The sequence below is a fragment of the Macrotis lagotis genome, chromosome 1 (genome assembly GCF_037893015.1).
Source record: "Macrotis lagotis isolate mMagLag1 chromosome 1, bilby.v1.9.chrom.fasta, whole genome shotgun sequence".
In the NCBI taxonomy this organism is placed as follows: Eukaryota; Metazoa; Chordata; class Mammalia; order Peramelemorphia; family Peramelidae; genus Macrotis; species Macrotis lagotis.
In genome coordinates this window covers 130274666-130289541 of record NC_133658.1, presented here as the reverse complement: position 1 = coordinate 130289541, position 14876 = coordinate 130274666, and the positions used below count along the sequence as shown (strand labels likewise).

The 14876-nt window shown below is 37.5% G+C and overlaps 1 protein-coding gene across 1 annotated transcript in view; it reads right to left on the bottom strand.

Annotated features, from left to right (window-relative positions):
• Positions 1-1683: 1683 nt before the first annotated feature.
• The window catches only part of TGFA (transforming growth factor alpha), a 125549-nt gene continuing 112356 nt past the window's right edge, over positions 1684-14876 (bottom strand). Inside the window, exons 5-6 of the mRNA XM_074208184.1 lie at positions 9292-9401; positions 1684-6125 (exon numbers count right to left, since the gene is read on the bottom strand). Of these exons, the coding sequence (XP_074064285.1) occupies positions 6118-6125; positions 9292-9401 (118 nt within the window). The 3' untranslated portion in view covers positions 1684-6117. The remainder of the gene's footprint in view (positions 6126-9291; positions 9402-14876) is intronic.

The window sequence follows — 14876 nt, the reverse complement described above, 5'->3', positions numbered from 1 at the left end:
TAAAATGGAAATAATAACAATACCTTTTCCCTTGTCTACTTCACAGCTGAAGCCAAAAAAGAAATAATAAATGGGAAAATTTTTTCTAAAAGTAAAAATAAAAACCAACAACAAAAAAACCCATACAAGGTATTATTTTATGATTATGAGGCATTACCCTCACTGGTCTATTTTCCTTAAGGATCAATGGGGAAAATCCATTGAAGTTTTGCCTACTTTGACTTTGGGACACCCTGACTCTTGCCCTAAAAGAATGAACCAGAACTTTGCCTTATTCATCAGTCAGATTAGTTGTTTTCACACTAGCACAACAGAAGCAAGTTTTCTGACTTAGCCAGGATCTATTTGAGGGAAATGTTAGACTTTAAATCAAAAGATATGAGATCAAGTCTTGGTTCTGCCACTTCTGGCCCTGTGCATACTTTTTATTAATGTCTTGAATGAAGAAGACATAGATGGAATGTTTCTTATATTTGTGGATAACATAAAGCATGTTAACATGTTGGGATGACCAAATGGGAATCTTGGGCTCTCTTAGTCTCAGCTTTGTCCTCTTCAAAATGGGGGGTGAAGGGCAAATTGAACTGGAACTGGATAATCTTGAAGGTCTCATCCTGCTCTAACATACTGTGGATCTAAGAAATCTTTGTTTCCTAAATGAGATTATATAAAAAGATCAGCATTTTTAGAATCATGAAGAATTTTGTAGAATCATGAAGTATTTTGTAGACTTTAAAATCATAGATTTGAAACTGGAGGGATCCTTAATTCAATCCCTCATTTTACAAATGAGGAAACTGAGGTCCAGAGGGATAAAGTGGGTTGATTGAGATCATACAGTTAGGATTTGTACTCAGGTCCTCTGACTTCAAACTGAGTGTTTTTCCTAATAGACCATGTTGCTTTTTGAAAAACACCAGTTCTTATTACTATTTATCTTAAAAGGAGATAGTAGGTAATAAAAAAGAAACCCTGAATTTTAATAAACCTAAGAAGAAAATCATAGGTTCATAGAGCCATCACTGGAGAGGACCTTACAAATAATCCAGTCTAAACTTCTTGGCCTGTTTCTTACTCATGATTTCTAGGTGGAGGAGATGCTCCTGTGAAACACAGAGGCTTCAGATGTGATGTGACTTGAGCAGGGTCAATCAGCTAGTAAACAGAAAAACAAATATTCAAACCCAGGTCCCCAAGATTCCAAATTCACTACAACATCCACATTCTCCAAATATTTTAAATTCAAAGATCATCCTTCAATGATTAAATTGGAAAGTGAATACTGGAAAAATCCTATTGTTTTCCCCTTTCCCGAGAAATTTTTCCTGACTACTCCTGTTCATGTTACTTTCTTTGATGTTCAAATTCCTTATCTGAGTCTGGTCATTATATACTGCTCCTATTTGCTTAATTACAGACTGCTTCTACAGGTCTCCATTTGTTCTTGTGTGCAGATATGTTTGTCTCCCCAACTTTGATTTAATCTCCTTTAGGGCAGGAAGGCAATTATTTATACTTCTCCCATAAAAAGTTAGTACAGTGACTATGATGTATATGTTTGGTAAATAGTTGGTGGTTGGTAAAAGTCCTCTTTGCCAGAATTATTTCATTGATTCTAGGAGACAGGTAGCATTTCTTGCCAATTTTTAGGATCCTTATAATTCAATGGTGGTCATTTTACTTATGTTTACATTAATATTTATACAAGAAAAAATTCAGCATTATTGCAGTGATATCCCAAACTTATTTTAAAAAAAAAAGTCCCAGTCATGTTTTAGAAAAAAAGAGTTCATTCCTTCATCCTTCAAAACAAGATACAGTACAATCAAACCACAGTGCACATTTCTGGAAAAACACAAATAACTGTATTTTATATTGCTTGCTCCTCTTTAAATGGCTAACTTGGATATTGAGGAAAAGAACTGCCAATCACATTAACATATTACAGAGATCAAAATTAATTTACCACACAAAATAAATTAAAAACATTAAATATTAACTTTTTTTCAGTGCAACATATACAGAAGAGAGAGTAACCATGACTAAAAAAGCATCAGGCTGGTTAAACAAACTTAATAAAGAAAATGATAAGTTGAACATTTTTATGATGGGTTAGTAAAAAGCTACAATGAGGAGTTCTTAGTTCCAAGTGTAGGCATCTGTTGGTCTTTCTGTCTATGTGGACACTTTTAGAATCTTTGAGAAAGACTAGCTTCATCAGTTACTGGAAGAACTATGGTTTGTCCTTGAGAACATTTAAACATTAACATAAGTGCTTACATCATTTCTGCAAATGGATACCTTGGGTCTCTCTGGACCTTTGAATATTCCCAACCCCCTTGGCTAGGCAGGGTGGGAGACATTAAGGCCTGGAAACTTGATGTCTGTCCCTGGCAACATTGTGTGGGTAAATAACAAACAGCCCATACACACACACTGAAAACACTGTCCCCAGAAGACTAGCTTATTGATGCAATGCCCTTCCAACAACTGACTATGGAAAGTCTCCCCAAAAGAAGCTGTAAAGACAGATGTCTTAAGCCCAGTGTGGGAGCAGGAAATGTCAGCCATCAAAATTTTGGACCTATATATCTAGATTCTATTTTGGAAAAAGGCTTAAATATTCCAACTCCCTCTCTGATGTCAAATTATTATCCTGTTCCTTGGTCCATGTGCCAAAGGAGGCACCTCTCTTCTGGGTCAAACCAATGTATCACTTGGGTTGTACCATGTTTCATGAGCAGGAAGAAGAAATTTTGCCATTAATCTGTGCTGGATAATACCTAGTCAGTTTTCATTTTATCACCCGAATTAGACATTGGACCTCTCTGGTCCCCAGAGTTGGTTCTGTTCAAAGCATTAGCTAAGTGGCCTTGAGGCCACTAGTCTAGAAAACCCTAATGGGATAGTGAATCTTCTGAACCCAGTAATCTAGAACCTGTAGAGATTGGCAGGATGGTACAGAATGTACAAATTTTAACCCAACTGGTGAAGACAACTTTTTTACAAAACACAGAAGTATCATTGCCCCAAATGGTACATTAGCCAAATGCTCATCAGTCATCCCATTTCTAAGTAAGGAATCACCAACTAATGTGACCAAATTGAAGGAGAGAGCTCTTAATTCAACTTCAGCTTCTTTAAAGAGTTATGGAGAGGAAAGATATCTGAATTTTTCTTTCCTAAAAAAAAGTTTCAAGTCCTTACTCATCTAAATCACTTCTTTACTTGAGCCCTTTAAGATATTGCCAAACAAGCATTTATTAGAGGATTGCTTACTGTGTGGCAAGCATATTTAGGGGACAGATCAAAGCCATGGGGTGAATGGACATTCTATCATGATTCAGGATGAGGGCACTGGCATGACATGAGAATCAAAGTGTTGACTGATCCCAAGCCAGAACCCCTTTACAGAGAGCCATGAAAATTCCACCTGGTTTCACTGACTGTGTGTGTGTGTATATATACACGGCTGACTTTGAATGGCAGCTAACACCAGGAAGGAATGCAGATGCTCATCAGAGAACATATAGATAATGGGGATAGAATTGCACACAGGGAAATGCTACTTATAAGTAGAACTACCAAATCCCACTGACTAGATTTTAGTTGGTCCATCTAGGAAAACAAATACTTCATACTGATACTTGAAAAAAAATTTTAAAAAGGGAACCAGAGCTCAAATAGCCTCTGCTAAGCTATGAGACAAATTTGCCTTAAAATGAAAATGTTGGCCCAAGTTAAAAACATTATTATAATTCTATTTTCACATAACTTAAAAAAAACCCCTGCATTTTTTTCAGTCTCTCCTTTGTACATACATCTTAACCTCCTAGGATATATCTAAGATGGGGGGAAGGAGGGGGAAGAAAAGAATGCAAAATAACAAAATGCCCCATGGGTCTGATTTTGAATAAAGATGCTGTAGTTATTCCTCACACACATGGCTTCTGTAGAGGCTCAGGGTGCTTGCCTGCAAATTTGAAGTTGACATTTTATTTTACAATTCCAGAGTGGGAAGAAGGTGGTCTAAAGTCAGGAGCTCCTTTTGTAGCAAAAGTTCCAACCTCAAAGCCCTACCTTTAGGACACATATTTTTTGGATCACATGGAGAATTAGGGGTTAGGGTAGAGAACAGATTGGATACTCATCCTTAATTTCATTCTTAATTCCAGCTATTCTAATAAAGGAAACAATTGATGCTCCACGGTTCAGACATGGGTGATGACATTATTATTTCAGTTCTTAAAAAAACAAACAGATGTAAATTGAGATGGGAGTGGGAGACTGGAGAGGGAAAGGGGATGAGAGTAGGGAGAAGTCTGTGATAGGAGAATTTCAAACTATCTTTATTCACTTAATAGAGTCCTTTCAAGATTTGAGGAGCAGAATGTATTGAAGAGTATAAGTCTCATTTTTCAAAGACTAATGAATAAATAGTATCCTTATATATGGTACAGTAAATTAATATATATATATATATATATATCTACCTCATTTTAATTCTATCTTGAAATTTCAACTAACAAAGTCTAGTGATATACAAGATATCTACCACTGTTCATTCAGGGATGGTAACTACATCCTAAGCCAAAAGTACCCTGCTGTCCTCTGAGGGGAAAGTCTGGCCCAGAAAGGGGTGGGGAAGGAGGTTTATTTGACATTTATTTTTTTTTTATAAATTATCCTTAATGGAAAACAGAAAAATCACTAGAATGTTTTGGTTAATGGCTTGAAAATAAATAGGAAAGGTAAAGATTCCCAATTTTAAAATAAAGGAACAAACTGACTGAGTTACACATGGAAAGTAAGTGACTGGCTCTTCTTTTCCTGGCTCTGGCCTGTCCAAGGATGCTCAACTAGCCATCAGTTTCCAAATACAACCTAGAAGATTTCTCTAGGGGCTGTTAACATGTTTTTTTTAAATAAATGAGTAATTTTCTATACACATAGCAGAGCCTACTTATCCTACACACATAGGCACAAATCTATCTGCCCACTCATTCTCTCTCTCCAGAGGGGATGAGCTTCTTGTCTGCTTTTTGCCAGTTATTCCACCTAGAAATAAGCCTAAACCCATGGAATGGCTTATGGTCTCAAAACTTCAACTTTAAAATTTCACTTATACATTGTTTTTATGATATAGTACATGGTCTTCCTCCCCAGAGACTAATGATGAGGATGCTGAAAATGCCTCCTCTGATCAAAAGATGAAAATATATTTTGATGAACTATAGCTTCAGTCTGTAACTAAACAACCGCAGAAGTAGAAAAATCTAAAGAGGTTTTGTGTGTGTGTGTGTGTGTTTTACAATGATATAAGAGATGAAAAATGAAAAACTTTTGTTATCTAATAAATTAGAAATTATCACCATCAGAAAAAATAGCAATAGAAGGTTTACAATATGTTTCTCTTGGTGGACATATCTAGAGGACTCAGAGGGTTAAAGTGTTAAAGGTTCTATAGCTAGAAAAGACAATTCTTCTTATAACTAGTTGTCTTTCCATAATAATGTAAGCAGCAACCCCATTTTTACCCCCTTCCCCTCTCATCAAACACATGAAAAAGACCTGGAACAACTTGAAGGAAACTCATGGTTCCAGGTAGATTCCCAAACACCATCCATACCATGGGTACAGATGGACAATTTCATCCAAAGACAAAAATGAAGCATACATGGAAAAGAGAGAAAAAAAGGAAGAACTTCAGATTGAAATTCATCCCTGGCAGCACACACACTCACACCTGCACCAAACTCAAACACCTCCACACCTGCACCCAATTCTGCTACGTAAACAAGAAGCCAAGTTCCTTCTGGGACCATCCGTCATCCAAATCCAACAATACAGTCTTAAGGGTTATGTGATCTGCTGATTTCCATCCTCAGTTCACACCAGGTTAACCCCAAGCAAATGGAATTCTTGATGAGTTCTGAAAGCCCAGCAAATAATAAAGAGGATGCATAGGAGTTTTTGAGGCAATGCAGGAAAAAAAATGCTTGCTAGTATGTCCCCAGCAAATACTTGCTTCCATGGAAAATGCACTTCTTTAGAAGAGTCCTTTCTCCTTTATCAGGCAGCAGCAGTCCAACTGGCTGTATTCCTGGTGTCCTTCCTTCAGACCACTGGAAGAAAAGAGAAAGGCTCCATTACTGTGAACTCAGAGCTCTCCATTCCAGTTGTTATCCTAAAAGGGAAGTCATCAGGAAGGAGCTGACTTTCAAGACAGAAGTTTGGAAGAGACATTAAAAAGCTATCAATTTATCATCACTAATATTTTTGCAGACTATTAGGCTTGAGTCCATTTCTTTCTATCTTCAGGAGGTTGTTGAGAAGATAGAATGACAATTTATATTAAAAGTATTTGTAAACCATGGATTTTTGTAAGCCATTTGCAAACCATATATAAATGCAAGCTATGAAGTTTATGATTATTGATATGATTATTAGGAAGAAGGGGAAGAGGAGAAATGGGAGTAGAGGAGGAAGGGAAGGGGAGAGAGGAAGAGAAGGAAAAAAGGAGAAAGAGGAGTAGGAAGAAAAGGAAGAAGAGGAGGAGGAAGAAAAGGAGGAAGAGGAGAAAAGAAAAGGCAAAGATGACTGAAAATGGGAAAGCAGAAAAACTCTTTACACTCTTAAATGCTAGACTGAAAAATAAATCCAACACATCCTGCCTACTCTTGTATTATCTGTTCTAGTCACTATTGCTGCTTGACCACTGTCAGAGAGAGAAGGAGGGAACAGGGCATCATGCCTCCTGTCTTTGGCAGCCCATGACATGTACAACAGGTTGGAGGTTTGGGGATAGGAAATTTCTCTAGCCTACCATAGTTCACATTTGACCTTCCCTGAAAAGTCCCACAGTTTAGTCATTAATAAAAGAATCTGGAGTTGGAAAGGAAAGTTAAAGCAAAGAACATTGAGTTCCAGAGAATCTTAGAACATGTTGGAACTAATGGTACTTTTAGAGTTAAGGTTAAGAACATATATGTCATTTAAATCAAAATCTTTATTTTACAGTTGCAAACTGAGGCATTGTATTAATGGAAAAGAGCATTGGGTTTGGTGTCAGAAGACCCAGGCTAAAATTCTACCTCTCACTATATGTGTGACTTTAGAAAAGTCACTGAACTTTTGGTCTGTTTCCTCAATTTTAAAATGAGGGCATTGGACTAGATGGTCTCAAAGATCCCTTCCATCTCAAATTTAGGACCCTATGATGTTTGGGAATAGAAGGCATTTGCTTAAGGTCAAACAGGTAGTAAGTAAAGAACCAGAATCTGGACCAAGATTTTTGGATTCTAAATCTAGTATTCTTCCCATCACAATGGTGTGCCTTTTTCAATAAAGTCAATGAGAGGGTAGGGGACATCAAAAAAAGCAACTGGATGCCATGAATTATAAACAACCAAGATGAACATCAAGTCTTCCTCAAATTAATAGTTTTCTATCTAGGGTGCTGAGTCTAAATGCTGGCAAAATATTTACTTTTACTAGTTCATTAATATACTTAGTAGGAGTCCCAGTGGGATTTATATTTCAGTCTTGTGTTTTCTTCCCAGGGCAGAAGCATAAGATGGTAAAAAGAGCACTGCACCTGGAAAAAGAAGCCTCAAGAGAGCTAGTTTTGAATTCTGACTTTGATAGTTCCTATCTATGTGACCTTGGCAAAGTCACTCACCTTCTTTGGGATCAATAAAATGAAGGAGTGGGAATTTTGAGTACCCTTTTAATTTTTAACAGGTTTTTCTGTGATGTTGTCCCACCACAGTGGCATGACTTGAGGCATGTCATTTTATGATCTCAGATCACCTTAGCCAAAGAGTGAACATCATTTGTTGCAAGGATGAAAAAAATCAGACTTCACCCAAAGGAAAGTGAGTATCCCTGTATGTCACTATACATACAAGGGGACACAGTCCTGGTTAACAAATATTCCTCATTTTTCCTCCAACCACTTCCATATCCCCTATCTGAAAATGCTTACTGTTTACAATAAACTTCGTAGTTAAAGCCTTGCTCTGACATTCATTTATCCAGTTCAGCTTATTAGAGGTAATTCACTGAAGAAAAGGATAGAAAATACCAAATCTCTGATCTGTTCCTGGGCAAATCTCTCTTCTACTGTTCTATATGATTTAGAGGTAAAATTTCAAAAGCAATTTTAAATTATGTGTTTGCAATTGAATTAATCAACAGGTCTCTCATCAAAGTTTTACTTTCAAAAGCTTAACTGATGATATGGAGGACTTTGAGAGTTTATTTTTTCAGATAAATGGAATTTCAAATTTGAAACAGTTGGGGTCAGTACTTCAATACAGTTAAAACTGACTCCATGGAAGGTTTGCTGTTGTTCAGTCATTTTAGTCACGTCCCATTCTTCATGACCCCATTTAAAGTTTTTTTGGCAAAGGTCTTAAAGTGGTTTGCCATTTATTTCGATGAGAAAACTGAGGCAAACAGGATTAAGTGACTTGCCTAGGGTCACAAAGCTAATACGTGTCTGAGATCATATTTGAAGATGAGTCTTTCTGACTGGCACTTTAGCCATTGAGCCACTTAGCTGCCTAAAATGAAAAACCTAGATTCTAAATCCCTGGAGGAGGAATGTTTGGTCTTCTTGTTTATTCCTCTGGTCCTTCAGTGACATTTTAAAATTGTTCATAACTCTCTATTGGTCCATTGAGTGAAGATCAAACCCCTCTCCCTGACATTTAGGGCTCCCCACAATCTAGAATCATTCATCTTATCCCACATTTCTCCCCTTCACTTTCTCTATGCTTCAGGTAAACTAGATTAATGCTTGTCTAGCTAGACTTTTGCTTTCCTGGAATAACCTTCCTTTCCCTTTTAATCTATTGAAATCCTACCCATACACTAAAATCCAACTCAAGGACCACTCAAGTGTTATGGAAACCCCTGATACCCTGGTGGTAAATAACCCCTTCCTCTTAACTTCACAGAAGATTTTGTATGCATCTCTACAATGTACTTACATAACATTGTGACTTAGTTACTTACGTTGGTGTTTAGACTTTGTATCCCCAAAGCCTATTTGAGTTTTCTTTATACAGTAAGTACTTAATGTTCACTGTCTAATGAGAAAGGTTCCTAAAAGCTGCCAAACACTATCAAACATCCAAGTAATGCAAAAGCAAATCAGGATCAACTTGGTTAAAAAAATTAGAAATCAATTTTCTTTCTACTACTTCATCTCAAGTTCTATTCCAAAAAAGAAGCTATTTGCTTTCTTTGCCAGCTGGAACCAACAAACAGAATATTTATTCTCACCTGTCTCTGAGCGGCAACAGGTTGTTCCTCCTTTCAAGAGGTCACTGGGCTTCTCATGCTGACAGATGAAGCCCCGGCACCATTCACAAGGCTTCCTTATCCGACAGCAGCTGAAACAGAACAAGAACAGAATTTGAACATTGATTATAGCCATTAAGAGTAGCCCAGGGGGCAGCTAGATGACTGCAGTGGATAGAGCACAGGCCCTGGAGTCAGAAGTCCCTGAGTTCAAATCCGCCTCAGACACTTAATAATGACCTAGCTGTGTGGCCTTGGGCAAGCTGCTTAACCCCATTTGCCTTGCAAAAACTTAAAAAAAAAAAAAGAGCAGCTCAAAGCCACATCTGAGCTTGCCACACAAAGAGAATGCCTGGATATTATCTCCCTCCAGTCAGAGACTGAAAGCATATGGACATTATGAGAATCTTTATATATTTGTAGTATTTGGGAGTCAGTGAGCAAAGCAAGAGAGGTAAGAGAGGCAGATTACAGTTCAAAATAATGAAAAGTCCCATATTGAAATGGGTTTCCCAAGGAGGTGTCAGAGATGTCAAAGATCCCTGTCAGAGATAGCAAAGAGGACACTTTGAGTTGTGAAAATTCTATTAGAAAGATCCTTGGAGTTTCTTCTAAGATTAAGGGACACTTCTATTTTCTCCAGTTGCAAACATACCTGAGTCAATTTTCTGGGAGTAGTAAGATCACTTTTTCATTTCTATTACTATATTTAAAGAATTGTTTGAACTCTTCCCCTAAACACTGGCCTCTATTTTTCCTAGATGGCTACATACCTAGTTACCTCGCAGACAAGAGAATTGTGTTCATGTATGAATATTACTACAGGCCTTTGGATGAACTGAAAGATCCTATTTAAAGAGAGCACCACTATTAGGAAATAGTTTATAAAGCTCAAACTGAGCAGCCACCCCACTATCATTCATGTCACACTTCTTGAAGATTTGAGGAAGGTGAAGTGAATGGTTTTCTACTTCTTTAAAGTTAAGAAAGGAATTTGGATAGCATGACATAATCCCATGGGAAAAACTTGGTGGGGGGGAAGGTAGAGAGAGGGAATGAGTCCCAGCTTTGTAAACTGGACTCGTAATAGATCCTGATGACCCAAACTCTCAGGTCAATGAAAGCTTAGCATATTTGTGGCATGTGTCATCACCATAATATTGCAACCAAGGTCAGATTTACAAATGATAGATATAAAGTCAGCCTACTGCTCCTGTACATTTAAACTGGTTTATTATTTGAATATAATATGAATGAATGAATGGCTTCCTTGGGATCAGTTGGGAAAAAAGGTACTTATTTAATAATAGATGAAGGCTTGACATACAAAGTCCTGGGTTTGAAAAATCAGTCAATTGTTATAGAATCTAGATGTAGAAGCAGGGATCTTAGAATTTAATTAGTTCGTTGATTCTTTTTTCTTTTCTTTTTTTTTTTCTTTAGGTTTTTGCGAGGCAAATGGGGTTAAGTGGCTTGCCCAAGACCACGCAGCTAGGTCATTAAGTGTCTGAGACCGGATTTGAACTCAGGTACTCCTGACTCCAGGGCCGGTGCTTTAATCCACTGCGCCACCTAGCCACCCCAGTTAGTTGAGTCTTAACCTATTCTATGTCATAGAATCCCTTTTGGATAGTCTGGTGAAGTTTATAACCCCCCCCTTCTCAGAATAATGATTTTAAATAGACAAAATAAAACACACAGGCCATTGAGTAGTCAGACTCCTCTCCCTGGCATTCAAGGCTCCCTACAATAGAGAAATCACCCACATTTATCTCACATTACTCCCCTCCATTTACTCTATACTTCAGGCAAACTAGAATAATGCTTGTCTAACTAGGCTTGGGATAACCTTCTTCCTTGAAGTCCTACCCATCCTTTAAAACCCAACTCAAAGACGACTCAAATGTGAAACCTCTGAAATCTATTATATTGAAATAGTCATCAAAACGTAGTTTCTTAAACTGAATTTCTATATCTCAGGTTAAGAGCCAGTCAAGCCCTCTCATTTAACAGTTGAGGAAGTTGTGGCCCAGAGAATGGAAAAAAAAATGACCTGGCCTGTCACATTGGTTCTACATAGGAAGAGTCAGGATTATAATCCAATTCCTTTGGTCATAGCATGGCCAAATTAACATTGGATGTCAGATTATCTAGTCCAACTGTCTCATTTTACAGATCAAAAAACTGAGTTCCAGAGAAGGAAAGCGAATCCTTCAAAGTCCAAGTGAGTTTATTTTAGAGGCAAGACCCTGATCCCTCATCTCCGTTTTCTTCTTCTTTTTTTAATCTCTTTTCTTATTTTGTGCTCTCTCCATTATATCCCATCTGTCTCTACTAATGATGTGTGAGCAGGATTTACAGAAGCAGCTAAGAGGAAAAAAGAAGGGATGAGGTACTCAATGGAAAAATGAAATAGGGTACTAAAATTAACTATGGCTAAAATAAGAACCACAAAGATAAACTGGTACATTAATCCATTTTATCTTAAAGGAAGATGAGACTATGTTGAAAGTAGGCTGAGACGGTTTCTGTAATCTATAGAGAAGATTCCTATGGAACAAAAAACATCCATGAAAGAGAGTAAAAACTAGTTTCATGACTCCAATATGGAGTATATAGTTCATTCTCTATCAATCCATACCTTCTATCTATGTTTAAAGACTCAGCTCAAATTCTGTCTTTTATGAAGTCTTCCTTGGAGATTCTAGTCCCCATTGGTCTCCATCTGAATATCTTCAGTATTATAGTCTGGCCTATATAGTTATATTGTGATTCTTAACCCCATAGGAGTCTTTCTCTATCTAGGGTGTTTTTCCCCCAGGATAATTTATTAAGTTACTTTTGCTTTCCTTGGTTGCTGGAGTTGTTTGCTTTTCTTTTCTTTCTGTTGTCCTGGGCATTTGCCAAGCAATTTATTTGCTCAAATCTGACTTTCTTTGTAGTAATGCTTCAAATGTCTCCTTTGTTTTAAACATACATATTTTTTCTTTGATGATTAGGTTCAGGTTTATAGGGTATCATCTTGAATTGTACTTTAAGGGCCTTTGCTCTTTGGAATACATTATTTCATTATCTTCTGTAGTTTCTGGTGGCACAGAATAGACCTGTATCATTCACATTTTCTATCCTTTACATTTGAAAATCTTTCTTCAAGTTTCTTGAAGAACTGAATTGTTACATTTAAAGACAACTGTCTTCTGGCTTATACTGCAGGGTTCTTTTTGGAGGCAATCTGTGAATTCTTTCAATAGGCACTTTGTTTTCTGTGCTCAGACAGTCTAGGTAATTTTCATGTATGATTTCCTGCATTTTGGTGTTCAGTTTTTGTGACCTTTTATGTTTTTCTGGAAAACTTATTATCTCTAAAGTATCTCTACATACATGTTTTTCTTATATAGAGGTCATGTTTTCTTATTGCCTTTTGTTTTCTCTTCTTCCAAATGTCCTTTTTTTTTAAAGTTTTTGCAAGGCAATGGGGTCAAGTGGCTGGCCCAAGGCCACACACCTAGGTAATTATTAAGTGTCTGAGGCTGGATTTGAACTCAGGTCCTCCTGACTCCAGGGCCGGTGCTCTATCCACTGAGCCACCTAGCTGCCCCCCCAGATGTCCTTTGTAGGACAACTAGGCAGTGCAGTGGATAGAGCACAGGCCCTGGAGTCAGGAGGACCTGAGTTCAAATCTGATCCCAGACACTTAATAATTACCTAGCTGTGTGACCTTGGGCAAGTGATTTAATCCCATTGCCTTGTAAAAAAAAAAGTCAGATTATCCTTCTCTCTTTGGTGAGATATTAATAATTATTTCTAATTTGAAGGCCATAAATTATGCTGTTATGATTCTTTTCTCTTTTGAACCTTTCAGAAAACATCCTGCTATGTGGTTCCATACTCTACAGTGTCCTTGGAGTAATCAAGTGTTGATTCATTTTCCTTTGTCACAGAATATTAATTCATAGATGTTTGGACTCATTTGTGTGATCTGGAGGTCTTATTTTCTTGTATTCAAGGTTTTTAACTGACTTATCCTACTCCTGAGAACTTTGGTAATATCAGTCTTTTCCTATCTTTTTATTCCCATATCACTAATTTTCTGTTTATTATATCTTCAATGGACATTTTATCTGAGGGCTGAGACCTCAAGTCTTCCCCCAATGGCTCATTCATGTTTTACTAGGCTCAGTCTCTACCTCAAGTGACTTCTTGGGTGGGGGGAGCAGAACTGACCCTGGCTGGATGCCAATCTCCTTTCTTTCAGGTATAGTGGAGCCCTACACACATGCTGATACCTTGTCCCAGTTCTTTCTGTTCCATAGTTTTATTGCTGAACATTGATGCACTGCAGAAAAGCTACTGCCACCTGAGGTGGAGCAAGCTTATACTTTTCTGTATCTCTACCTCTTCTGAACATGCTAGAGGAGCCGGACGAGTTGAATTCTATTACTTACTGCCAGAATGACAGAGTCATGGTAGTGGCAGAGAGGGAGTGACACCGTAGCAGCAGCAAGGAAACTACCAAGTAGATTCCAGACCACAAGCCTTTGGCCTGGGTTGGACTGGGTTGCCCTACTGGACCATGGAAACCAGTAGAGGAGAGGGTATTAAATGAGTTAGGAATTAATTAATCCATCACTAATTTATTAGGCTATAATCCAAGTTAGATCATAGAGATAGCTCTTCTTGTGCATAATTGTTATTTTAGGAAAAATAATTTGACAATAACAATAACAATTGTTATTTTAGAAATAACAATTTGACAATAACAATAATAATTTGTTTGAGAGATCGTGAGGATCAGAGAAAATGTCTGGTCTTCCATCTTGCTGTTCACGTAACTCAGAAGTCCTGAGCTGTTCACTTAAAGAAAGGCAGCCTTGTATAATGGAAAGAGTACTGACCTTTAAGTTGTAAAAACTGCTTTGATTTCATTTCTTATTCTCCCATTGCCTCAATGCTGTGACTTTAGGCTAGGTGCTAAATTTGATAGGTCTCAGTTTTTTTCACTTTTAAACTGAAGGGATAGAATGACATGACCCCTAGAATCCCTTCCATATCTAAACAACATATGCTTCAGTCACCTGAAAAAATTAACTCAACATCTTAAGCATTTTAAAGAGTAACTTAATCTTAGGATGGAGGTGACTAACCAAGATGGAGTCAAGGGGACTTTCAGTTCTGTAACTTATCCATTGTGTGATCTTTGCTAGATCAATTAAGATTTCTGAGTCTCATTGTTAGCATTTGCAAAACACATGGGTTGTACTTGATGATTCATCAAATCCCAACTCTAAATCCTAAGATTATACATTGTACCATATTTTTTTTTTTAGGTTTTTGCAAGGCAATGGGGTTAAGTGGCTTGCCCAAGTCCACACAGCTAGGTAATTATTAAGTGTCTGAGGCCGGATTTGAACTCAGGTACTCCTGACTCCAGGGCTGGTACTCTATCCACTGCGCCACCTACATTGTACCATACTGAAAAACATTTATTAAAAAAAAAGTTCACAGAACCTTAGGTTAGAACATTTAGCCTATCAGATGTTTCCAACCTGCAGCTGACTGGCCACATT